This window comes from Chelon labrosus (assembly GCF_963514085.1).
Source record: "Chelon labrosus genome assembly, chromosome: 4".
Taxonomy (NCBI): domain Eukaryota; kingdom Metazoa; phylum Chordata; class Actinopteri; order Mugiliformes; family Mugilidae; genus Chelon; species Chelon labrosus.
The window spans coordinates 10528160-10553965 of record NC_140340.1 but is presented as its reverse complement, the minus strand read 5'-3'; the positions used below and the strand labels follow the sequence as shown (position 1 = coordinate 10553965).

The window sequence follows — 25806 nt, the reverse complement described above, 5'->3', positions numbered from 1 at the left end:
ACAGGCAACACAGGCTCGAAGGCTCAGAAGTCCTGTATGCACCGCTAATGAAAGTATGCGACTAACATTTGTGTCGAGCAAAAATGACTTTATTGTTTATGTCTTCAAGTATGTACATCTTTTTTTTTGAGAGAGAGTACCGATCTGACAAGGTCAGGAAAGTGCTAGGAAAACAGGTGATACAGCAGGCAAAAAGCAATCATACACCTAGCTTTCACTACAAGCATTAAAGAGATTAAAGACAGAGGTTAGGGCGTAAAGCACAAACAGAACAAACGACAAGAAAAAACTGCATAGGAGATGTCCTAAGAAGACATCTGTCTTTACTGAAGAAATTCTGCCTGAAATACAACAGTTTCAACGTATTTTCAAACTGTGCAAACATAGGAGGGATTATAAAGGGGCACTCTACTGATTTAACGCTTAAAGTTCAGATTGCTCATCACATCAAGGGATACCACTTATTCCGCAAAAACTGTTGAGCGATGTCCTCTGTGGCTCTGGAAATATTTTTGTTTTAAAAGTTTGAAAAAAGAATCCCGATGAGATATTGTCGGCGATATTGTGGAAATTTTGCTTTCTTCTAAATTTCTTTAGAAATATTCTTTGCTAATCTGTCTCCTGTGGCTTCTAACACTCTTTCACTAAATAGCGTGTTAGAAGTAAACCGACTACTGTATACACTCAAAAACAGAGAAACCATAGAGAGATCAAAAGCAATTTTGTTGAGTTCAGTCTGCAGTCATCACAAACTGGACTGAGCAAACAATGCATTCAACAAATTATTCTGAGGGCGTTATATACGTTATGCAAGAAATATACGTGTCGAAAGTGATTTCTTTTTTTTTTTGAGGCTGTAAATAGCAGTGAAAGCATAATATTTGTTGGAGATCTTTGATTTAACTCAGCCTTAATACATATAATTTGTCATATGAGGCAGAAGATGTTATGAGGGCAGCATCTAATAAACATGATTTTAAAAAACCTATGCATCGCACATAGACATGTTGTGGCTTCTCAGTAACTCACAATCTTAATACGCCTCTAGCGTCCTCGCACCGTCAGCGTGTATCAAACAACAACCAACCTCACAGTAATCTCTTAAAAACCACAAAGGCAACAATATGTAAAGCTACAGACTGCATTGTTAGAGGTATGGGATGATTATGATTTCGAGTCGTACGCCGAGTCCTTCAGCCCTCCTTGTCACATTGTGTCAGCTCCACTTCCTCTTAACAATATCCTCCTGTAGGTCACTACATCAACCTGTGCACATTCAGAATATCAGAGTATTCATGCAGGCTGCGGTGCAGGTGGAAGAGCAATCCCACGAGAACAGTGAACAGGTAAAAACCTACAGGATATATATCATATTATCTAATTCAGTTTTTGATAATTTCTGTTTTTTTTTTTTTACAATCTCTGATATTTAGTGAACAGTAACACCAGATTATAGTGTTTATTTGTGTTTTCTTGCTAAATTAAATATGTTTTAATCCACATTCATTATTCAAATCACATAATTTACCTGTGAAAGTGAACGCATATTTATGTATATATAGAATATCTTTGTGTCAGTTTTGAATCTAAATGCTTGTCTTCAGAAAACTGCAGTTCAAGGCACTCTCACAGGTGTTTTCTTCACCTGAAGGTAAAGTTCAAGTTCATTCAAATCTCTTAAGGATATTTCAAGCGCTTGTGCTGGAAGCATTTCATCGATGAAGAATGAAACCTATCCTTGGACTGAGAGAGCAGAGTAAAGCAACTGGTCCTAGTGACCAGGATGTCAAGTCTTCACAGTGATGGCATGATGGTGGCTAATAAGGTGTTGCATTAAGACAAATAGCTGCAGCACCAACCTATGTATTGTCTAATGGTAACTGTACAAACACAATAGCTATGTACAGACCAATCAGAATTCATATATACACTCGGCAGCTTATATATATGTATAGGGGTGATATGAGCAACACAACTATTCATGTATATGAACACATCATGAATGAACAGTACATTATGTACCTTCAGTGAGTGAAAATGTTCATACATAAACAATGGCAAAATATCTGCACTTTCAAGCCTGATTGGGCTAAGTATACATCATTAAACTAAGATTAGACCACAATCAAGGATTAGGTACTGTAAATGAACATGAGGTATGTTGATGCAAATTAAACAAATAACGTAAAACTCAAGAATGGAGATGAGTATGTACATATGGTCACAGACATGCTGGTTAAATATATACACTATATGCACATAGGACTGGCTAGAACTATAATGAGATATATTTTTGGTAACAGAGTTGGAAGACGCAATGCTACTCAGATTACAGAGTCCTCGCTTTGGGGTCGGTCGGCTGATGCGATGAAGCTGGGATGTGGTTGTGGGCATCCTGGGCCGAGGGCACAGCAGGAAAGGTGAAGACTGCTGAAGGAAGGGGGAAGAAAAACCCAGGCCACTGGCTAATAGAGAGAGGAGAGGACAAGGCCCTGAACGAAGTAGGAGAGTGTAGCTGATAACCAGGATGGGGCCCTGTGGAGGGGCTGGTCAGCATTGTTGACCCTGGGCTGTCAGGCCATGACTGCGCCAGGCTGCAGGCCTCTGGACCTTGGGTTGTCCACGATGATACCTAAAAGGATTACGTAATGCCAGGTAAATATTTCACAGAATGCTTTTGCTAGTGAGGTGCTAAAACAATGTTAGCTAGACTTGTGCCGACATCCACTGATAATCTTGTAGAATATGCTAAAATGTATTATGAAGCAACTTACAGAATTAATACTATTTTGTTTGTTGTCATATGGTCCGTCTCTAATAATTGAGTATATTAGTCACATGTTTAGTTTTCTTCAATTCAAGCTGCATGTTTATCTGTAAATCTTTCATTGGCTATATTTGCTACATTGCAACCATGAAACTCACATCTGAAGCGCCAGCAAGCTGCTCCTGTGCTTGAGGCCCAACCTGATCCCAAAGCTGCTGTCCACTGATACGCAGAGAGTTCGTGCGCGGCCGTTGGGTGACAATGAGAACCTCCCTTGCCCAGTCGTCCATGAGCCGTTGCAAGTCCTCAGGCAGGTTGTTATCATTGGCACTCACTGACGCGCCATTGTATGTGCCTGTTTTGTTGTTGCTGTTATTGGCCTGAGCTTGCGCCAGGCCCATCACTGGCTGATGGGGAGGAGGTGTGACACCGGGGGGCATCTGCTGTGGTTGATTGTAGGGTCCTGACGCTGAAGCTCCAGCCCCTGAGAGCACACACACACACACATATATATATATCTTCTATGATACCATGTTTAATGAGCTTACTGGATTGATATAAGTGACGTGATTCCATTTTCAGTGAGGTGCTGTAAATCTACGTACTGCTGCCACGCTCTTTGCCAAGACACAGTCGCTTCAGTGTTGACCCTACGAGATGAAAAAAAAAGACTTAATACCAAATGCTTTTTCCCATTCACACGTGATAACGTTCAGTGCAAAAGATGCAGAGCAAAACAAATCTACCGAACACTGCCACAAAACAAAGGAACAAACCATATTAACAAATGGGGAAAGCAATCAGTCCCCTGATACAGAGCAGTCCATATATCAAAGAAAACCATGCATGTGGTCCAGACGAGAGCCATATCAAAGTGCAGCGTATGGGAGAGTATTGGAGAGACAGAGATAAAAGACGAAATTAAAAAGAGATGAACGGTAACACGACTTATTGTTGACTGGGGTGCATGTGGCATGCAGAAACCCATTTCCCACTAATGCAAGTCAGATAAGTCGTGACATTGTCTGTGATATAAGGTGGACAAAGAGCGCAAGTATCAGTCAGAGACACTTGAAATGTAAGGCAATGCCCATTACTATTAATATGAACCTTGATTATCCAAACCTTGATTGTCTGAAAGACGACAAGTGGCCCAATAAAGAGGAAATAATGAGCAAAACTGACTGATAGCTGCTGTATTAGGGGGAATTGTGCAAAGCTGAAATACTCTTCAATGTGTGCATTTATTGAGCCAAAAGTTGATATTCTTAATAACAAGCTTTACTCCTCATGGTTTGAATAAGCAATACATTTCTGTTAACGCAAGAATACAATAAGAGGGTAAGAAGTGATAACAGTGAAGCAAAGCAAAAGAAAACCCGGCTGTGTCACAGAGTAGTTTGGCAAAAAGAAGGAAAAGAAAAAGACAATAAATCCGTGAGCTAAATGTCAATAAATTGAAAATATGGGAAAATAAAAATGTGAAGCTATGCGGGAAGAGAAGAGATACAAACAGATAGATAAAGACACAGGCCCACTGAGAAATCTAGCTCGTGGCTTGCTACTCGATTTATAGGTCACTCTCTCAGATGGTTGAGGGTAATTAGACCAGCCTGTAGAGGAGCATAATCAAGGAGACGACAGGTAAGAGCACATGTTAAAATACCCAATATTACTGAACAAAACACCACCATTATTGCTTCTCCGGGGAATCTAGCAGTTTACGAGCTGATATTAGCGGAAAGATGGTTTGGCTAGGATGTTCTGTTGTGTGTTGTGGACGGTACCTTGTCCCGGTGGTGCTTGTGTGCCAGTGCCATGTCCGTGTAGTCCAGCTCCGGCGTAAATATTGTCAGAAGACAAAGAGCCCTTAAGGGAACAGGGCTGCTGAGTCTGCACCGGCTCTGAGGTCGAGCTCGGGAGGTGGCTGGTGCAGGACCGCGCCCTGCTATGAGTGGGGAAAGAGCCTTTGGCCGGAGAGCCATTCAAGCTCACTGTTGGCTCACCTGCGCCTGTAGCAGCACCTGGTTACACACACAAACAGGAAAACGATGTTTGATTTCTCATAATCTTGCTGAAAATATTTAACTTCGAACACAGAAGCCTTTGAAAAGGTACCCACCGGATCTGCTGGAGTCACTAGTTTTGGTTGTGACATTTCGAAACTGCTGAACCAGGGGGCTGAGAAGTTTGCCTGGCTTCAGTCTGTGTTTGCTGGATCTCTTCCGACGGCTGGCATGTGGCGCAGAGTGGGAGAGGCCCAGGCCAGGAGGGGGGGCTTTACCAAGTCTGCGATAAAGCAGCTCCACTTCCCCCCGCTGATGGGCCTGCAGCTCTGAGATCTCCCTCAGATGTCTGAGGAGATGGAGGAAGGAACACCTATCACTGATCACTTCCAAGTTAAATCACAAAATATTTTTTATAAACAGAAACTACACGAGTTAGAAAGTAAGCCTCAAGATGTGCTTACTTCTCCCTGAGTCTCTGCAGCTCCTTCTTTATGTCCGAGTCCTCCATCTCGGAGTCGTTATCGCTGCTGGCATAGGCTGAGCCGTGCACACCCCCATGCCTACTGGGTGAGTCAGAGCTCTGCACACTGCTGCTACGACCGGAACGGCGGAGAAAGGCCACTGCCCTCTTCATAAGGTCACTTCCTCTGCGCTCAGAGCGAGGGTGATGAGACGGCGTGGCAGAAGCCAGCTTTGCGGGGCTGCTCTCGGCCCCAGAATCTGAGGAGAGGAAGCGCGCATGGACCGTGACATCCACGGGGACAGAGGTGGAGGTCAGAGCGCGGGGCAGGGAGCCCCGCTTGGCCATAGAAGGAGGTGTGTCTAGGTAGAAATCAGGTGGGGCAGAGTAGCGGCTGCAACGTGTCCTCTGTGTAATGTCATCTTCGGTGCTCACCACAGAGAAGCGGCCGATGGTAGTGGAGGTAACCATGGCCTCGGCTTGAACATGCTCCCCACTGTATCCTACAGGGTGCGCCGGTGAGGCAGCGCTGCTCCAGCTCCTTTGCTTCACGTCTCGCCTGTTGGCCACTTCAGGAGGAACGGATATTATCTGCCAAGTAAAAAAAAAAAAAGGAGTGAGCATTCTGCGACACTAATGCGCTTGAATCAATTTGGAAGAAAGTACTACCTTGAATCGTCCTCTCGTTCCAGAACAGGAAGCAGAGTGAGGGAACTGTCTTCTCGATAGGGAAGCTGCAGGAAAATTTACACAACACTGAATACTGTGCCACTCCAGAAATGAACTTAAGTGTAAAGTAAATTAGTCAGAAGCTAGTTAAATAATTAATAATGCCCGTTGTATAAGACTGATTGGTGTATGTTGTACGTACCACACACGGCTGAGTCACTCAGTGTGCTCAAACTATCCATTCTCTCTGGAATTTGAGGCTGAGGTGAGAAAAGGAGAGTTGAAGAAAAACAACACACAAATAAAATGAATAAATATTTCCTAATAAAATCTATGTAAAATCTAACATCTGATACATCAAAATGATGTATCGTATCTGACGATGTATCGTGCAAAGTCTTACCACCTGCAATGAATTATTCTTACCAGCTGTTCTCCTGCCCTGTATCGTCCCTCCGCTATCGGCCCCGGCGTGCTGTTTCCCGACCCTCCTGCGGCGCTGTCTGGACCAGGAGGAGACTGGATGTACTCCGTGCAGGACCCTGGCGTCTCTGCCGCACTGCCTGATGGATACATGGGAGCATATTCCTGGTAGAGTAAATTCCTTAGTTTTTCATCTAGAGTTTTTATAGTGCTGTCCACGAAGCCCCCGCGTCCCAGTCGACCTTCACCATCGGACTCACTGGGCCCCGTGCCGTGCTGGGACGGCGCGGGGCTTTGGGGTAGTGAGGACACTTTGGTCCCTCCCACAGTGGGAAAAGGCTGGTGGAGCACCACGGGCTGCTGTGGCCGCTCGCTCCGGGCTGCAGCGGCGTAGGACACAGGTGGCGGCTCTTTGGCTGAACCTGGCTCCTGGAGGGGGAGAGGAGTGAGAGGAGATCCAGCCTGTGACGTACTCACATCCAGAGACAGGGGCATGACCAGAGGGCAGCAGGGCACCTCGTCAGCAATAGAAACGGGGCGTGTCATATCGGGGATCTGCTGAGCTGCGTGGACAGGGGAGACGGAGCCAAGAGGGGATCCCTGTGGATCTTCCACTGGAAAAGACGTATGTGGGGATGATGGGGGTAAGGTTTGGGCTTTGGCCGGCTGAGCCTGATGCACGCTGGGCTGCACCGAACCGCCCGCAGGCTCCACTGATGGCACTGACTGGAGAGTCGGGGGTGCAGACACAGGAGGTGACAGTGTCGCCAAGAGGAGCGGGTCTGTGTTGGACATTATTGGAGGACTACAGAATCCATACACGTCATAGGAAAAGCCTCCACTTCCACCAGACATTGTGGAGGATGAACCTTCTTCTGTAAGAAAAAAAAAATATGAAGATGAGCAAAAACATCATGAGGTCCCAAAATATGACAACTTTTAAATTTAATCTGACGCAGTATTTATTATTTATTTGAAAGTTGAAAACTGTTTTTTCATTAAGCTGCCACAAGGTAGTGCTACTGCTCCACCATTCATTCATTCATTGATTTTCTGTAACCGCTTGTTCCTGTGAAGGGTTGCAGGGGGGGCTGGAGCCTGTCCCAGCTGTCATCGGGCCAGAGGCGGGGTACACCCTGGACAGGTTGGCAGTCTATCACAGGGCTAACACAGAGAAACAGACAACCATTCACACTCACATGCACACCTACGGCCAGTTTGGATTCACCAATTAACCTAATGAGCGTGTCTTTGGACGGCGGGAGGAAGCTGGAGCAACCGGAGAGAACCCACGCAGACACAGGGAGAACATGCAAACTCCACACCAATCTGCCAGAAATTATGCTGAAACTGCTCTGCAGAAGCAAAGTCACCTCTGGAGGGCCTTGCAGTGCCACCGTCAGCAGGCTGGGTAGTGCCTGAGCTCCCAGGTGACTGCGTAGCTGTCCCTTCAGAAGGGGTCTCCTGACTGGATGTGGGCGTCTCCTCCACAGGGCAGATTATGAACCACCTCTTTCCTGTGTGAAGAACTGCAGTCCAAGAGTTGTGTCACCAAGGTTCAAACAAGTCCAAGGACATTTTAAAGGGTTTTACCAGACATGCATGTAGATAGATTTTTTAAAAGGAGACATTACTTTACCGTTCTGCTGATAGACAGGCTGCGGTGCTCCAGGCTGCTGACTCTACAGAGAGATGTACAGATGCGAGCAAGATAAATATGCAAACTGCTCATTCTATATTTAATTGCCTCTATCAATGTTCACAAATAGGCCTCTGTTTTTTTCTCAATCTATGTATAAACACATACAATGTATTCGTACAGATATCTCAGTGCTTCCTACCTCCCCTGCTAGCCCTTCAGACGTCTGGCATTTAAGAGGACTACAGCTCAACCCTGTGTCCCTTTCACCCTCCATGTCTTCATGCAGCATGTCTTCAGCTTTATCCACGATGTCCTTTAGCTGATCAATGAAGATCTCCTTCTCTAACAGCAGGATGAAGCCATTCTCGACCTGTTTCGAAGATGTTAGACCGCGTCAGAAACGCAACCGACAGATGAGACGGTAAAGGAAAACTGCGAAAGGCCGAACTAACCATGTAAGTGGCAATTTCCTCTGGAGCATCCCCGTCCAGATCAAATTTAAATGTCACCATTTTGTGGTTGTGAGTCTCCAGCTGACATTCGACCATTTTATCGCCGGTGTTGCAAACCTGTGGAGGCAGCATTGACGCCTTACAATCAGAAACGCGAAAGATTTGAAGAAGGTGCGAGTTTTATTGCCACCGAACACAACGGGACTCACGTTGAGCATGCTCAGTTTGGGTTTGCTGGTCTTTTCTTGCCTGGAACGTGTACGGGCAGACTTGCGGTGGTGTTTTCTGGGTTTTCCATCGCCCTTGCCCCCACTGGCCAAGCTGTCATAGCCATCACTTGTTTCCTTACCAGATGCTACATCAGAGTTGAGGCTATGAAGGGAAAAGTTGTAAACACATTATCACCACTTGGTTTGTTGCACTAAAGAGCTGAAAAGGCAGACACGCACCTGTCATAAGCATAACTGGGTAGAGATACTGGTTTGTCCCGAAACACATCCTGTCAACAGACAAAATGGGCAAGTGAAAAGTATTTAGAGGACCGTGGTAAAGGTTTTATTTTATACAGAATTAATTAGTGCAAGTAACACAAGTTTGAATGTTTTTGCTCTTAGTTTTTGAAACTAAAGACTTACAGTAAGTTAAACTAAGAAGATGGAAGTACACCACTTATGCGAATGTGATTTGAAAAGCAAACAGTGTGAATTTGGTTATGTGTATAAATACATGTCACCATTGAAATATTACCCTGAGATCTGGCTTCACTCCTACCTCTAAACAGGGCTCTTGTTGAAGGGTGCTAGATGCAGATGTCGTCTCCAAGTTTTGCTGAGTTGTGGCCAGGCTGGCACACTCAGGCACTGAGACTGTTGTCTGGATGCCAGCAGGCTGCAGAACTGGAGCTGGGACTGAAACTGCGACAGGAGCTGGGGCAGGGGCTGCAGGATGAAGAGGTGCTGGCAGACTGACAGGAATCAGGCCTGAGGCCAAACTTTGGACTGAGAGATGGGGTTTACCCATAGCTGAGGGTGTGTCTGAGCTTACAGAGGACACTTTTGTTTGTTCTAAAGTGGGACCTGATGCAGACACTGGTGCTTGAATTTGGGCAGCAGATGGAGCCTGCACTGCTGTTGGAACCTGTACTGGGATTGAAGCTGGAGCTGTAAGAACGGTTGAGGGCGGGGTTTGAGGCATGGGTGCAGATGTACCTGGTCCGGCGACCGGAGGTTGGTTTTGTGCTCGCAACAAAGCTGGAGTTTGTACTGGGGCTTGACTTTCAACTTGGACTGTGGTTGGGACTGAGATTGAGGCTGGGGCTGGGAGTGGAGCTGAAACTGTGGGAGCTACTGTTATGTCTGGACCAGCTGCAGTAATTTCTGTATCTGCGCCACTTCCCCAGACAGATGTCTGAAGAGCAGGCAGGACGGGGTGGACCGAAGCCAAAAGCTGGACATCTTCTGAAGTCCCATGTGGAGCAATCGCCTGTGTGGGGAAAACAAGCACATTTAAGGATTCGTTCATCAGTTACTACAAGTTGTGTGTACCTCTAAATCCCCAAATGAATGCCCTGCATGCATCCATTATACCAAAGGTTAAGATACAATGCCACCTTAGTATAACACATTTCCTTGACCCAACCATTACAGTGAGAACTGAGTCAAATATTCACCTGGACAGGCTGCTCAGCCAGTTCCTGCTCAGGGTTGGGGGCGGGGTATGGGGTGGGTTGTACCTGAGAGAGAGGTAAGGGATGGGTGGAATGGAAACTACAGAGGTTTGGCTGAGATGTGGGAGGGCCAGCCTGCTGCTGTAGCATTGCAGGGGACATGGCCATGGTAAGAAGAGGAATAGGGTGTGCCACACAGGGCACGGGTTGAGGTGTGGACAGTGGAGTCTGAGGGCTGCCAAGAGTAGGTACAGAAGGCAACGGAGCATGGGGTGTCAGGGTGAGGGAGTAATGTTGAGGTGAAGGTGAGAAGTAGGAGCTAGATATAGGAGGGTCAGTGCTGCTGTAGGCAGACGGCAAGGGAGCTGGGGAGAAGGGGGAGGGCTTGTGGCCCCCTGTTTGAAAAACAGGATATGGTGAGGAAAACTGGGAAAGAAAAGGGGAAAATGATAGAAAATGAACAAAGACGACCACAGGGAAGAAATAATATTCACACAGGCCCCTTATCTACAACTTAACCCTGTAAATTTTACATTTTGCAGGATGTTTGCACCATAGGTCTTCAGTTTGTTCTTGTTCTTAATGTTATCTCAACACACCTGTGTGGTGATCTGCAGGGGCAGGAGAGGGGGAGGAGCACTGGAGACTGACTGTGGAAAACTGGTAGATGGATCAGGAGGGCTCAGGTGAGATGCAGGCTGGTCAGCAGATACCAGCTAAGGAGGGAAATCAGACAAATGTGTTTTTTATTTTATTTTGAGAGAATCAATTTTGAATTGGAAAAACAAACTTCTTCTTAAATGGATGTTCATTTATAAAAATCTCCACTTTGATAAGAGTGAGTTCTACTTAAGGTTCAGTTATTCTGTGGTTTTACAGTGTACTGCACTACCTGGGGCATGGTAGCAGCTGGTTGGAGATGGCACTAAAGGGAGGAGAGACAAATGGGAAAGAAACACAAACCACATAAATAGGCATTCCCATACGCACACATACACAGTACATAGACATGAAATACAGTACACATATAGTGCAAAAGGGGGAATCAGACACACTGTGAACACACCTCACACACAACACTACAACTGGCATGCTTTCAAATAGCCGATGCGACTAAATAAGATGTACATTAACTTCCTGTGTGCTGCATTATCTTCTTGATAATAGTTAATTTGACACTGAATGCCCACTAAATAATTTCTGTTTCTGCAGGTCAAAGAGTTAAAGTAGAGTAGCCTGCAAGCATACAACTACTCAACATCCCAAATGTGCTAAGTCATCTGCTATTTTGTTCAGATCAGGCAGCGTTCCAAACACTCCTGCATGTATGTAACCTAGCCACCTAGCCAAGCAGTACTTTTTTTGTGTCTCATTACAGAGGTTTCCAGAGCCTGCCACTGTTAAATGCATGCAGTACCTGCTCCTGGCTGGGTTGGGCAGTAAGCTGTGTCTGCAGAGTGGGGGCTGCAGCTGGGAAGCTCTGTGCTGTCTGTCTACTCTGGTGCACGGTAGGGGCTGGAGTAGGTGGAGCAGAAACTGTCTGTCAAGAGGCACATAGGAGATATTGTTGAAGCCTGTTTTCTAGACTTTTAAACTGAATATCCGTTTCAGAAAATGAAGCTCAAGGTTTAGTGTGTCGAAGCAAGGGTAGTGACTAATAAGGAAGTGCGGAGGGGTGGTTCTAGCAGTAGGAAATTGCTAGTATTACATGAGGGAAGTTAAAATGGAAATGGGAAGTTGCAGCGGCCCCCTGCCCATTCATTGCAGTTCATACAGCAGAAGCACATGGGGATTGAAACTGAACCCTGTTATGGATTAAGCAGCAGCAAGATCTTGTTGTTAACATGTGAAAGGACAAACGATTAATGCAGCCGGCGGAATCATGAAAGATACAGCAAGCTGCAGCTACGGCGGTATTTAGCCTACATGAGTTCTCCTTCTCTAACCTACCAGTGGATCTTGTCTGGCTTCGTTGTAATGTGAGGATAACAGCAGGTTCCTGTCCAGATTTGGAGCACAGCAGAGTGGGACATCCAGGCTCTGACTCTTGTACATATGCTCAGCTACAGAGGAACTAATACCCCCAGCATCCCCATGGCTGTTCATTGGATGACTAGCGCCCACTCTATCAGAGAGGGTGGGGGAACTGGTCCTGCGACCGACAATGTGATGGAGACAGTAGTTGAGAAGTGTGAGATCTCCACCTTCATACAAACTCCGTGGGAGCCCAACTTGTGAGGGTGGGGAGCGACGTGCCGGTGACGTCACCGGTGTCGGCGATTTGTTCAATGGTGGGGTAGGGGGTGAGGCCAAAAGAGGAGCTAGAGTGCTCGGAGGAGACCGTGACGAATGAGGAGATGTGGGTGAGGTGGCCTTTGAGGCGGGAGGAAACCGCGTGGATGTGGCGAAAGTGCGTTTGTGTGTGTGTCCTAGGGATCCGCCTCCCTTTGTCCTGTCCTTGAGGATAAGAGACATGCAAGCCTTGCAGTGGTGACGGGGCTGTGGGCTGCGTGGGGCGCTCAGGCGATGCTCTGAGGGAGGTTGTAAATTTAGGGGAAGGTGAGGTGAATCGAAATGACTTGCTGAGTCATGATGAGAGTGTTGATGCGGGGGCAAGAAAGGAGGTAATGATGACTGATTCTGAGCCGAGTTAGAGCAAAGACATGGGCTCTCTGTGCCATTTGTTGATGCCAGATCCTGTAACGGACACAGGCAGGAACTTGGAGTCATTGTCTTAGTGACAGAGTGCGTCCTACACTGTAACATCTCAACCAAGGAGGCGCTGCCACGCCTAAGACACACTGTGCTCTCAGTGATGAGCAGGTTCTCTTGGCATACAAAGGGTTCACTGTAGTGACGCTGATCAGGCATCATTCCAAAAAAAAGAAAATAAAAACGTAATTATTTCAGAAAACAAAATTAAAGATTTAGAAAAGAAAACCTAAGCTAATATGGAAACGACGGATGCATGTACTCACTGTTTGACATTGATAAGGCCCCTGGTGCAGTGGTGCTGCAGGTTGTTGAAAGGCTCCAGGATGCAGCTGACCTGCGGCTTGCTGGTAGGCGCCCTGGTGTAACTGCATGGAGGCTTGTGTGTAGTTTTCATGTGAGGCCTGTGCTGAAGGTTGCTGGTAGGGTCGCTGGTGCAGCTGAGGGTCAGCCTGTGCCGGAGGACTGTAGACCGTTTGAGCTGCGGAAACGGTCTCCGGAAGTGACTGGTACGTGCCATTCTGCTGATTGTTTAGGTCATCTAATTGCATGGTAGAGCTCACTCCACTGTCAGCTGTAATAACAGTAAATAAAACATTGTAATGCATCATAATGCCATCTGCAGGAAGGACAGGTGATAAGGAAGGACAGGGAAGAAGGAGACATTGGAGTAGCATTTTATAAAAAGACACAAGTGTGATTGTTTTAATTTGGTGTCATCCAGACACTGCAGTCACCTTTTATCTACACTGATGAGCCACAACATTATGACCACCGACAGGAGAAGTAAATGACCATCTTGTAACAATTCAATGTTCTGCTGGGAAACTTTTGGACCTGGCATTCGTGTGGATGTTACTTAGACACGTAGCAAGGGACAAGGGAGACCTATACAATATTAGGAAGGTGGTCATAATGTTATGTCTGATCGGTGTACTTCTCTCTTACATTTTAATTTCTAGTCTGTGCCATTTCCCTGGAGCTGACAGTGTTCTGAAGTGTTTTAATAGTGGTTAGATTAATCCCCAGACGCTAAGGCTGAGGGATATTCCATATATTTTTGACTTCTTAAAGCTGCAGTTTCTTACATGTGGTAGACGTGGTAGCAGGCACAGTGCAGATCAGAGTCTGCTGTTCCGCCTCTTGGTCCTCATAATCTGTAGCGGCTGCTGTGATTCCCTGTGGTACACCGGCACTGGGCACCTGTAATAGGTTCTGCTGCCTCTTCTTCACAACTGCCTCACCGTTTCCAGTCGGCGAGACAGTCCGCTCCCTCCTCCATTTGATCAGAGCCACGCGGTCTCGGATGGACTTCCCGACTATTTTCACATCACAGTCCAGGAAAAAACCTGATTCCACCTACGAGACACAGCAAAGATACCCGCTTTGGTTCAGAACCAGAAAAAAGTCAAGGTTGTCACTCAGCACCTCGTGTGATAAATACACATTTTCTTCTCGTGAAGCACGAAGAACAGCCTTGTCTTGCCTTTCCATACGTTTGCATTGAAGAGTAAAGATGAACCATTCAGTTGCTCTAGTTTCAATCAATACAGAACATGCCTCAAGCCTCATTACAAGGAAGACCACTAACCAACTCCAATTGTGATCAGGCCTAATTAAAAGAGCCCAAGATTGTGTTCCAGAGTAGACATGGCTGCATTATTACTTAGACTACACAGCCTTCAGGACCTTACTATGTAATGGAATGACAGTACAGCAATAATAAAGGCATCTCATTTCCCGCATCACTGCGTGTTATTATGCTGAGCACAGCCACAGAAGAATAGAGAATCTGTCTTTAAATCACCAGCCGCGAAAGTTAACTGATAACTATTGTTGCTATGGTTACCGCCAGCTTAAGACTCCTTACAGACTAAAGTCTAGTTATTTTCGTAGTGCTCATTTTAACAGACACTTGCCACACTTGCAAGAAATAAGACAGATGTGACAAAAGATCCTTAGAGCTGAGACAACTCAAGCAGTCTGAAGAAAAGCGGATACATCCTGTGCTGCAGCATCTAGCTTCAGGCCTCTAATTGCCTGCCACTCGGTAAAATTAACATCTCGCAGTGTGAAGACAGTGTAAATTCCACAAATATTGTCTGTTTTTTATATTCACAAAATACAAAGATCATTTCAGAAAACATTTACCATTTCTTGGGCTACAACTTCTGGGACCTCGTTCACCAAGTCAAAGCTAAACTCAATGGCACCAGTGTCTTTGTATTTCCCTTTCAGCTTTTTAGGATCTTCAACCCACAGCTTTAGAGCGATCGATGACTTCTTGCCATCGTCTTCCTCGTTAAGCTCCACCCTCACGCCCGTGTCCTCTGCAAAGAAGGCGTGATTCAGGAGGTCCTTGATGGAGTACCTGCAGGGGAATACACAAAACGTCAGCTACTGTACTAACCTGCGCAGCGAGTCACTGTGACAGTTAGACGTGATGATGCACAACACAGAGGAACAACTGTGTCAAAGCCAAACAAAGGCATTAACGTCACACAGCGGGAGCAAAACTGTAAGATCAGAGTCAGTGTCTACCACCATGAAAAAGACTGTGTCAAATATCCTGGTCCACTTACCTTTCTTCCCACCTGTGACAGATACACTCCCCTATTATTTCCTTGATTTCTGGGTCACTGACTTTTCCGTAGCTGGCAGGTTTTACCCCCTGAAAAACAAACCAGCACGGACACGTCTCAGCTCAAGTGACACTTTAAAACAGAAGTAGGGCATGACTGCATAACAGAGGTAACAATTCTGTCTACAGTGTTGAAGACCATTAATTACAGACTGTCCAAAAACACATTTTCTACCAGACACCTCAGCTCTGGGGATTAGGGAGTTGCTGCTGTTGCTGTGCTAGTGAAATTTTGGAGATCTGGAAAAGGCTGAGACTGTTGAAATTAAACGTTTAAATCAGAAGCAATAAAATGCACCCCTGCTGTATGTTGTTGTTAATGCCAAGTTCTGTAGCATAGCATTGTGGCTAATGTTAGCTAAAGATAGCAAACATGCCATGTGCTGTAGCATAGCATTGTGGCTAATGTTAGCTAAAGCTGTAGCATAGCATTGTGGCTAATGTTAGCTAAAGATATCAAACATGCCACGTGCTGTAGCATAGCATTGTGGCTAATGCTAGCTAAAGATAGCAAACACTGAATTTAAACTGTATAATGTTGAGTTAGTTTGCTAAATTTGCCTGACGTACTGTTACTTTTAGCATTTTAGTTAGCGATTATAATTTTTTTTTTACAGTATTTTAATAGTCATTTAGTGTTTAGCTGATTTGTAGTCTAATGTGAACACAATATGTTATTTTGTTGTCATTTTTATCACTCTAAATTGAATAGTGGTAACTATATAAGTAGGCCTATGAATTTTAAGACTTACATAATCTAATTATTAATAATTAGTTGCAAACCCTTTTTTCCCAGTCCAACAATCCAAACTGGGACCGGGAAACAATGTGTTCATTGTAATTTATCTCATATCAAAAAGAATAAGAACTAGCAAGAAATACATTTTGTGTTACACAAGCTTGGTTTGTTTCAAACACTGACTTGAAGAGCATAATAAGAACGGCGGGGTTTAAGAGCTTTAAACATGAACTCACGCTGGTGACTTTGCGGTAGATCTGAGCAGCATTTTGACACTCCGAGTAAGGGTACTCTGAGGTGGCCATCTCTAACATGCACATCCCAAAGGCATAGACGTCCACGGCCTCGTCATAGTGCTCCTCGTACATCTCCGGGGCCATGAACTCCGGAGTGCCTGGAGGGTGATAAATTACAAACTCAACGTGGTTATCGGTGTCTCTCTCCATTTCAGTGGGATCAGTATCAGAAATTCAATATGCCTGGGCAAGTCACGATTCCAAGAGTTTTGTAATTACTCACATGAAAAATAATATGAGGTTAGGTGTGTTTTATGACTTAAAATGAGAAAATAAGAATAATAGCAGATGCAATGAGGGTTTTTATTAGATATTCCTATAGCACAAAGCTGTGATAAAATGGAGCACCTGGAAGGAACAAGTCACTGTCTGTAACATATGGGACTGAGCCAGGAATATTACAAATAATCTACAATTATTTTTAAATGTCTACATTTATCATATTTTATCAAGTTAACTGAAGTAGATATAAGCCATATTTGTATATGGATCACATGACTGCTTGTATGTATCATGATGAACCCATTTATATCTACTGGCTGCCCTCAAGTTCAAGGAGCATTTTATTGCCTTTCAGTTCATTGTTTTGGTTATCTGACCGTTGGTATAAGATAATATAAGATAGTATATTGGCCTTAATGGCTCCATATAAACGCCAGTGTTGCACTATCTACGTTTATATTGTATAATGTTGTAAGGCAACGCAATAAAACTGTGTCATGCCAACTGCGGTAGAAGACGACTAACCAATAACACTTTTGGCAAAAGAGGCCCTCTTCAGTGTTGCCAGGCCCAGGTCTCCAATTTTGACAGAGCCTGTAGGACCAGTAATGAAGATGTTGTCACATTTGAGGTCTCTGTGGATGATCGGAGGAGCCCTTGTGTGGAGGAAGTGGAGGCCTTTGAGAATCTGTCTGCACCAGCTCCTAAGAACTTTAGGCTTCATGACCTTAAAGCGCTTCAGATACCTGCAGGAAGATTACAAGATGCAATGATGGAGATGTTCAAGTTGACACTGTTGATTATCTAAACACACTAGAATGACAAATTCATGTCAAGTAACTTCTGGGTTGATAAAATGTTTCTAATTAGCTGTTTATTCGTTGCTGATTATGGCTGCTTTCATACATCAGCATCATAAACACATATAATATTTAATATACAGTATATCTCTAGTTACAGTTATGTTTTCAAACCAATTTTGCTTTGAGAACTTTTTCTCATTAAGTTGCCTTCACTCATTTTGTATTCATTTGTTTTCTTAATTACATTTTGAGACAGGAAATAAACTTTTTAACAACAGAGACAAATATCTCAGAGTTTCAGTCTCCATCAGACCGACTTAAATGATCTCTCTGAACTGGTACAAGATGGTCAGCACACCGTAACATGAGAAAAAACAGAAAGGTTATTTTAGAAAATTAATTTTAGTATTGACACTCACGTTTTCAGTGTCCCTGAGGTCATTAGCTCTGTCACCAGAACGATACACTTCTTCCCTTTCACCGGTGATTCCCAGAAGTCATAAAATCGAACGATGTTGGGATGCTGGAGAGCCTTTAACATCTCCGCCTCCTCTTTGAACCTCTGTCTCTCCGCTTTGGAGAGTTTTCGTTCCTGCGGAAACAAGATAAGACAGTTTATTTTTTAAGTCCTTCTGTTCCTTATTTTTCTGTATTCGAGAGTTTTATCAACGGTCATTGTATACAATTTTAACATGTCTGAGGGGTGGTAGAGGATGAAGGAGGGGCTTGATCATCACCAGATTAAGTGTTTCTTTAATTTCTTTTCTTTAAATAGTCTGGTTGCTGGTTTTCTTTGGGTACTCCGGCTTCCTCCCACCGTCCAAAGACATCCGTGTTGGTTTAATTGGTGATTCTAAATTGGCCGTAGGTGTGAATGTGAGTGTGAATGGTTGTCTGTCTCTCCGTGTTAGCCCTGCGATAGACTGGCGACCTGTCCAGGGTGTACCCCGCCTCTCGCCCCCGATGACAGCTGGGATAAACTCCAGCAGACCCCGCGACCCTTCACAGGAACAAGTGGTTACAGAAGAAGATGAAGTCTGGTTGCTTCCGGAATGAAGCTCTGTTAGGATTGCCCGTGGCCGATGTTTAGAGTGGACACAGGCTTGGTATTTTGAATGGCTGAACATAAGGGTCTGAACCATTCACTCCTTTTAACACCCCCATGCATGAAACACATACCACCAAAACACACGCGACCACAAGCGGAATCTGTTCCACATTTTCAGAAGACAGATTAAGATATAAAAGCCTTATTTAATCGGCCGTACAGAGACAGACACATCTGCCATGAGAGATAAACGAGAGCTTTAATCACATTTTTAATCTGTAAATATCAAATGTGCTACTGCAGAATAAATACTCATAACAGCAGGCTGGGGATATTGTTTTTTTTTTTTTTTTGCAATCACACAGCATTAAGACAAAACTCTAACCTTTGATGCAGCTACTCCGTACAGTTTTTAAGAAGTTTAAATCTTCCATCTTTGGTTATACAGGCCTGAGTAAGTCTGTGTATACTGGATCAATATTTTGGCCCCTGCCTTCCCTGAGCTGTTGTATAAATAGTAAAACAGCTGACTACAAACATCTTCTACATTTCTGTTTCTCTTCAGTCAGCGTAGCGGATACATACAACCCAGTGGCTATGGTCACGACAAACGCTACATGACCTCCAGGTTTCCTCTCCTGTTGTCTTCATAGTTACATTCGAGTTGGCAGAATTAGTCTGCATTTTGGTGTTTTAAATGTCTGGGATGCACGGTAACCCACTGCACAACTCAGGGCATTGATTATCGACTGATGCCGGGGGGTATCAGATTTCATTCACAGCCCTTATTGACCTATGCAGTGTGCAGTCTGATGCGTCTTACATTACGCGCAACATTACGAAGCATACTCCTCCCACTTCCACTAACCCTCATAATGCCGATTCTTATTGAAGACAAATATATCTCAGTTTGCCTTATCGCTCCAGTTTTCTGTGCACAAAGATTAATGAAGATGCCTCACAGTGAGAAGATCTAAGCAGGGTGTGGCCACACACAGTCTGCTTTACTGAGACATCAATGAAGCAGTTTTAAGTAAAGCACTGATATTTGTATCAAACCTAGCGTGTTGAGCGTACAACGCTGCAATTAGCATAAATATATGGCTCTTGTTTCCTCTCTCCTTCCTGTTTCTCTTGGTGCAGAGGCCTGAATCAGCAAGATTCGCTTTCCAGACGAATCTATGTGGTAACACCACAAGGTATAAATATGTGTTTAATATTCATTACTAAGCCGTCAGATGAGATAAACACTGATAATTCAACAGTGAGACACAGATCTCAAAGTGGTAAAGTGTTTTGGCTTAATCATGTCGGAAGTTAAGCAAACAGCGTTCTCCGCAAGATAGCCGGTCATCATTTATGAGAAACAATATGAAACAAGACCGTCAGTCTGTTCTCAGCACCAGGCACCATCTCCTCTCCTCTTACGATCTGATTCATAAATCTTTCTATGAGCATCTCTGTTTTCTGCTGTCTCACGCTCAAGTCTTACCCCTGAACACACACACTTACAGAGACGGCAGAGGCTCAGAGTGTGAGGTACAGGAGCTTTCGTGAGCGAGCCACACCGGCACAGAAGCTTTGAAGGGCACGGCCTCATCTCCGGGGACGCAATGGTTGAATCATCATTAGATCTCCCTTAAGAACCTGAGGCAGCCACGCTGATACAGATATACGCACACATGCTGTAAATATGCACTTAATGAAGAGGTCTGCATGCGCCATGAGAAAATCATACACCTCCTCTTTAAAATTTGGTTGATAATGTAGAAAGGTTTAAAAATATCCCCAGTGAATGGTTATCCTTATGACACATAACAAAAATAATGAAGAACAAGTAGGTGTATGTGTTTTTCAACCCCTTCAAATCTCTGATGAAGAGCGGAAACCTCAATTTACAATAATATGAGCAAAACGTTGTACTCTTCAATACAACTGTAGCGAGGCTTAAGCATGGGATTTCACCAGACGTCGATACGTGACCCAGAGCCCTGGTCAGGACTGTCTTTTTCCACTGAGTGTGAGACATGCAGCTGTTGAAGGGCTACATCAATAAGAGTCTGACTTTGACGACTTCTGGAAGGACTGATTGAGCTTTCGTATGTAGATATACTTTATTCCGTGATGCTAACACTTACCAAACACAGAACTTGCCCCCACTGGAAACTATTTGCTGCCAATAGAAGCTGTGAGATAAGCACAATGTAATAGTGATTTAATTCTACGTCTGAACCTGATTGAGGTTGGGCTGAGATTGTGATTAGTTAATCCCCGGGGGCCGACATGGTAAACCTGGATTCTGCAAGAGCATGAACACAAAAAAAGAGCATCAGCTCTCTTCCCCTGTTGAGCGGCACTAAATCTATAAAATAAGGCTGCCTGCCTTGCAAGGGTTATTTTCGTTATAATTTAATGATCAAATGAAAGGTTACGAAAATTATGCCGACTAACCACACTGACTCAGCCTGAGCTGGCTTGGATCTGGTAAGATGATTTGCTCTAAACATAAAGTAGCTGTTAGACAGGAGCAATCCTTACATCAGTATCACAGATCATCTTTCAAATGTAATATCTGGGCTAATTTGAGTCTAGTCTGTCCAGACATCATCTGTGGACAAAGTGAAAAAAAGCTTAGCACATTTTGAGCCCCGAAAGGGCAGCCACTGTCTGCAAGTCTGTCTGCAGGATAATCTGTATATCACATGGACAGCATCTACACTAATCATTAGATTATCACATACACCGATGAGTCATACAGCAAGCTGCCACTGCTATAAAGCTTTGAGTTCACTTTAAAGTCTTGTACTAAAATGCCTTTTAAAAAAAGAAAAAAGTCTTGTGAATTCAAAACTAATTAAAGTGTCATTCGGTTCATCTGCTGACGGTGCTGAATACTGGTGAGCTGCAACATCAGGAAGGCCTTCATTCAATTCACTTATGGGTCAATAATGTATAAAGAGGACACTGAGAATATCCAGACTTCCTTCACATGACATCTTTGTAAATAATCCTGCACTTACATCTCTGAACCATCATATTTCAACCACGTTTAGAAATGACAGCATTCAGGCTAAGAATTATGAGAGAGAAAGGTAGTGCAAACAAATGCTGTTCTTTTGAGTAAAAAAACAAAATCCTGTAAGTGGTGATTTCTTTAACTGCTGATTGATTGATCAATTTTACCCTGAAGCTGAGCTGTTTCTTATTCATTATCAAAGAATAACTCTAACAGAGGCATGGCTGAACCTTTGACGGATGATCAAAATAAGACAAAATAACTATAGACCCTGGTCTGAGAGTTTGCTACACACAAGTCTGTAAATAAGGATCTTGGCATGTGTTTATGTGGAATCATTTCCTCACTCTTTTCATTTCAAATAGAGTTACTGTTGAATGAATGAGCCCTGTGTTTGTGGGGACACACGGCCTCAGCAAAGATCCCCGTTTGCCCCCTAGACCAAATGTTAGACAGTGCCCCGGGCTGCAGACTTACTCAAGGCCTTTTTGGGATGATGACCTTTTTGGGGAAGAACAAATGTTTATGGAGCCCTAATAGGCGTGTATAGACAAAATAATGTGACTGCTGTCGGACTTGAATGATCAGTAAACCCACCTGGAGTTCACACCAAGCCACTTCGACCCAGGTGTCGGTGTCCAGACCTTTATAGACGGTCTTGAAGGACCCTCTCCCCAGCTCAATGTCAAACTTGAGGAAACGCCCCCCAGGTGAGGTGGACACCGCCTTCATCCCGGGCTCCTCTTCGTTCTCATCACTTCCGGCTTTACCTGTGACATCCGAGGGCACAGCCTGTGCCTTGGGCTCGGTTTCGCTCCTTTCCCCCTTCTCCTCGTCTGCGCTCACGCTCTCTGTGGCGCTGTCTTTCAGGCCCACCTGGCTCTCGGTGCTGGAAGTCTCCTGAAGGCGGGCACCCTGTAGCGCCCGGGTCCGAGTCCTATCAACGATGGTCCGCAGGTCAATGTTGAGCACCGGGCTGCTGCTGACAAACTCCGATGCGTCCACATGCTGCTCCTCGGAGTCCGACACCCACAGACTACGCCGGATGAACCTCTGGCGGATCATTCCCTGGTAGTCTGTGGAGGGGTACGTGCTGGGGTCGCTCGATCCTCGCAGGGCTGCGATTTGGATGTTAACATTGTGGTCTGTGCCATTCTCATACACGGCCCTACAGGCATTGGCATTAATGTCCGAGTCTAAACTAGGTGCCGAGGAAAATGTGGATCCCAGAGGCGGATCTTTGCTACTCGAATCGTCCACCGAATCCATCCCCGTTAAACTGTTTCACACTTACTTACCGGCGACATTGTGTAGGGAGGATGATGAGCGCATGCTCCTCTCCCCGGTGGTGGGAGAGTTTGCTGCCTACCTGCAACACTCACATGCAGTGACGCAGTTCGCCAGCTCAGGATGTATGGCCTGATGTCTTGAATTTCTTTACGACATACAGCATGTTCTCACAATGTCCAGCTCGGAGGTTGCGTGCACTGCTCCTTGCCGCCTCACTCCCCGGTCCACCTTGCTGCAATACAGCGCAGAGCTATTCGAGTTAAGCCTGATGTCATTGCCAGTTCCACCTATGAGCTCACGCAATCAGTTCCCTCCATATTGCATAAGAGCCGAGATCCAGCGCAAACTATGAAAAACGGGATGTGTAGCGCAGGCAAATCACTGGCCTGCAGTGGACAGGCAGGGATGTTTAAGCCGAGCCACGCACCAGCCCCCTCCACAGACACATCACGGGACGACCAAGTGCGCAGCAGCCACCCCCTGTAAACACACATCCACCCGTGCTGTCTCTGATGGGAATGAATAGCAGGTGTTCCGGGTGAAAATCTGAATCAGCTCCGAGAAGTGTGACCTCAGCATAATGTCGCTATAACTATCCGCGTGTACTTTTCTTCTTTTCGTGTGTTGTCCTGGCGCAGAGTGCAGGATGGATAGACGCGCTTATCAGATTATGCTCTCACTGCGGCACAGTTTTGCCCCAGGTTGGAGAGAGCAGGCGGCTCTCAGTGCATCTCCCGTCCAACTGATAATACTCTTGTCTTCCTCAATTCCATCTCTCGGAGGTTTGAGGAAACTGGAATATTTCACGGCGCTACCCACGCCCCTAGCAACAACACGTATCCAATAACTCGGCACGCTTTTAGGCGGCACCCTTGCCATCCCCTGACACAGGCTGTGTGGACCACACCACTGTCCGCCCTCATCGTGACGCGCTAAGCCTCCAATGGGAAGATGACTTAAAGGCTACCAACCAAAAGGGACGCTTTGGACTTCCGGATAAGACGCACCGGAGCCCATCTTAATATTGCACTGCACATGGATCCTGGAGGGAGACTCAGGGATGACAGCATTAGAAATATAAACATCATGCTCCGGTGAGTCCCTCTGTGTTTTAGAAGTATACTCCAGAGTTATTACAGGATTGTTTACCCTCTCAGCAGAGGTTAAGGGCTGTCTTTACTTCAGATCCTGCAAGAAAAACATTGAACAATAAAGTTAAAATTGGTTTAATTCTTTAAAAAGAAAATAAAAAAAAGACATGTGTATGTATTATCCATTCATTGCTTGAAAGCAACCTACAAACCCTTAAAGAGTTCAGTTTGTCTTAAAGGTATTGTCATTGTACCAGATCATAAGCCCTGATAGGGACAAAGGTGTCCTTTTCAAGTTTTATTTTATTTTATTTTTTTGATTACTTAGTGTTGGTTATGGTTGCTGCTGTGATATTTGGCAAAGGTGTGCATTTTTTTTGTTGATATTTCTAAAACAAATCCCACAGTACTCAATGTTTACACTGTGTAACCTAAATTGTTACGTGGTTACTGTTAAGGGACAAAAGTGTCCTCTTCAAAAATGCCATAAAAAATGGCACATTTTTTTCTGCCTTTTTTTTTTTTTTTTACATAAATCTTTTAATCAACTTCAGCCCTAATCATAGAATAGTTGATTAATTTCAGAATTTTGACTCTTTATATCCCAGTGTTTGTGATGACATCAAAAATTTCTCTTAAAGAAAAACACACAAAAAATGAAATATTCTCAATAATCTGAATGCAAAGTGGATTTTTCTTGGGGGGATTATTTAGAGCCTTGGATATGTCAATGATTAGTAGCAACACTGAGACTGATCTATTTTTTTTTTATAGTGTCAGATTTACAAAAATAGTTTTACTGTTACCATTAAGGCACAAACATATCCATCACAAAACTGCCATAGAAATAGCACATGTTAATATTTTTTTCAACTTTTTTTTTTAACATAAATCTTTTAATGAACTTCAGTCCTATTCATGAATACCAAATATTTGATTAATTTCTGACTTTTTACTCTTTATATTCCAGTGGTTGTGATGGCTTCACAAATTTTTCAATAAAAAAACAAAAAACAAAAACAAAAAAACACACACAAAAATATAAATATTCTTAATAATCTAAATGCAAAGTGGGGGGATTGTTAGAGCCTTGGATATGTCAATGATTAGTAGAAACATTGAGTCTGATGTTTTTTTTTATTATTATTTTGTAATAATATATTTATAGTATAATAATAATATTTTAGTATAAAATATTATATTAAAATATTAAAATATTATAGTATAAAATAATATTTGTAGCTCTCATATTTATAAAAAAAAAAAAAACTACTTCTACTGGTCACTTTATATTTCTAACAGGTCACTTTATATTTATATTTTCTAACAGGTCACTTTATATTTTTAACATAGTTTATAGTTGTATAAACATTTTATTTCTAGTCACTTTCTATTTTTTATATAGCTTTTGTATTTTATGTTCAATGTTTGTAACTGCTACTGGATGCTTGAATTTCCCTCGGGATTAATAAAGTATCTATCTCTCTATCTATCTAGTGTCAAATTCAAAAAACAACTCTCATTAAAATCCATTAAAACTGCAATTGCAAGCTGATTTGCAGCTCCAAAGTTTGTTATGATGCAGAGATGATATTATAAGGTCATGGGGACAAGTGGGTTCATAGTGATCTCTGCACTGACCTGTGTGTGTGTTTGTCCACCATACCTTTTATTCTGTTACTTCAAAGACGCATGAATAACAGTGAATGTGAAAAAGCCGAAGTGCAGCTTGAACATTTCCTCTCAGCAGAACTAATACAATGAAAAATGTTAACTTTGGCAGAGTAGTTTTCTCTCCTCAGCGTCTCCCATGCCTTGCCTCAAGGATGGATTTAGTTACCAAGGTAAAGAAACACATTT

The 25806-nt window shown here is 43.9% G+C and overlaps 1 protein-coding gene across 1 annotated transcript; it reads right to left on the bottom strand.

The window, feature by feature from the left end:
• Window positions 1–113: 113 nt before the first annotated feature.
• On the bottom strand, window positions 114–23975 carry wnk2 (WNK lysine deficient protein kinase 2). The gene is made up of 29 exons (XM_084542538.1): window positions 22163–23975; window positions 17921–18093; window positions 17224–17444; window positions 16417–16574; window positions 15383–15471; window positions 14952–15171; window positions 13889–14159; window positions 13067–13374; window positions 11506–11628; window positions 10981–11013; window positions 10688–10804; window positions 10092–10514; window positions 9194–9904; window positions 8872–8921; window positions 8632–8794; window positions 8423–8539; window positions 8170–8340; window positions 7968–8010; window positions 7702–7857; window positions 6332–7203; window positions 6108–6165; window positions 5906–5970; window positions 5238–5827; window positions 4890–5122; window positions 4555–4791; window positions 4282–4380; window positions 3373–3417; window positions 2926–3251; window positions 114–2632 (listed from the first exon to the last, which is right to left on the bottom strand). Exons 1-29 carry the CDS (start codon window positions 22832–22834, stop codon window positions 2330–2332), a joined length of 7047 nt encoding a protein of 2348 aa, XP_084398664.1. The 5' UTR covers window positions 22835–23975; the 3' UTR covers window positions 114–2329.
• Window positions 23976–25806: the final 1831 nt, after the last annotated feature.

Coding starts and splice junctions, on each gene's coding strand:
- wnk2 (XM_084542538.1), bottom strand. CDS start 22,834: ATGGATTCGGTGGACGATTCGAGTAGCAAAGATCCGCCTCTGGGATCC. Junction 15,172..15,382: donor TGTCACAGGTGGGAAGAAAG/GTAAGTGGACCA, acceptor ATTCCCCTGCAG/GTACTCCATCAAGGACCTCC. Junction 3,418..4,281: donor GCCTGTGTCTTTATCTATCT/GTTTGTATCTCT, acceptor TTCATCTCGTAG/GGTCAACACTGAAGCGACTG.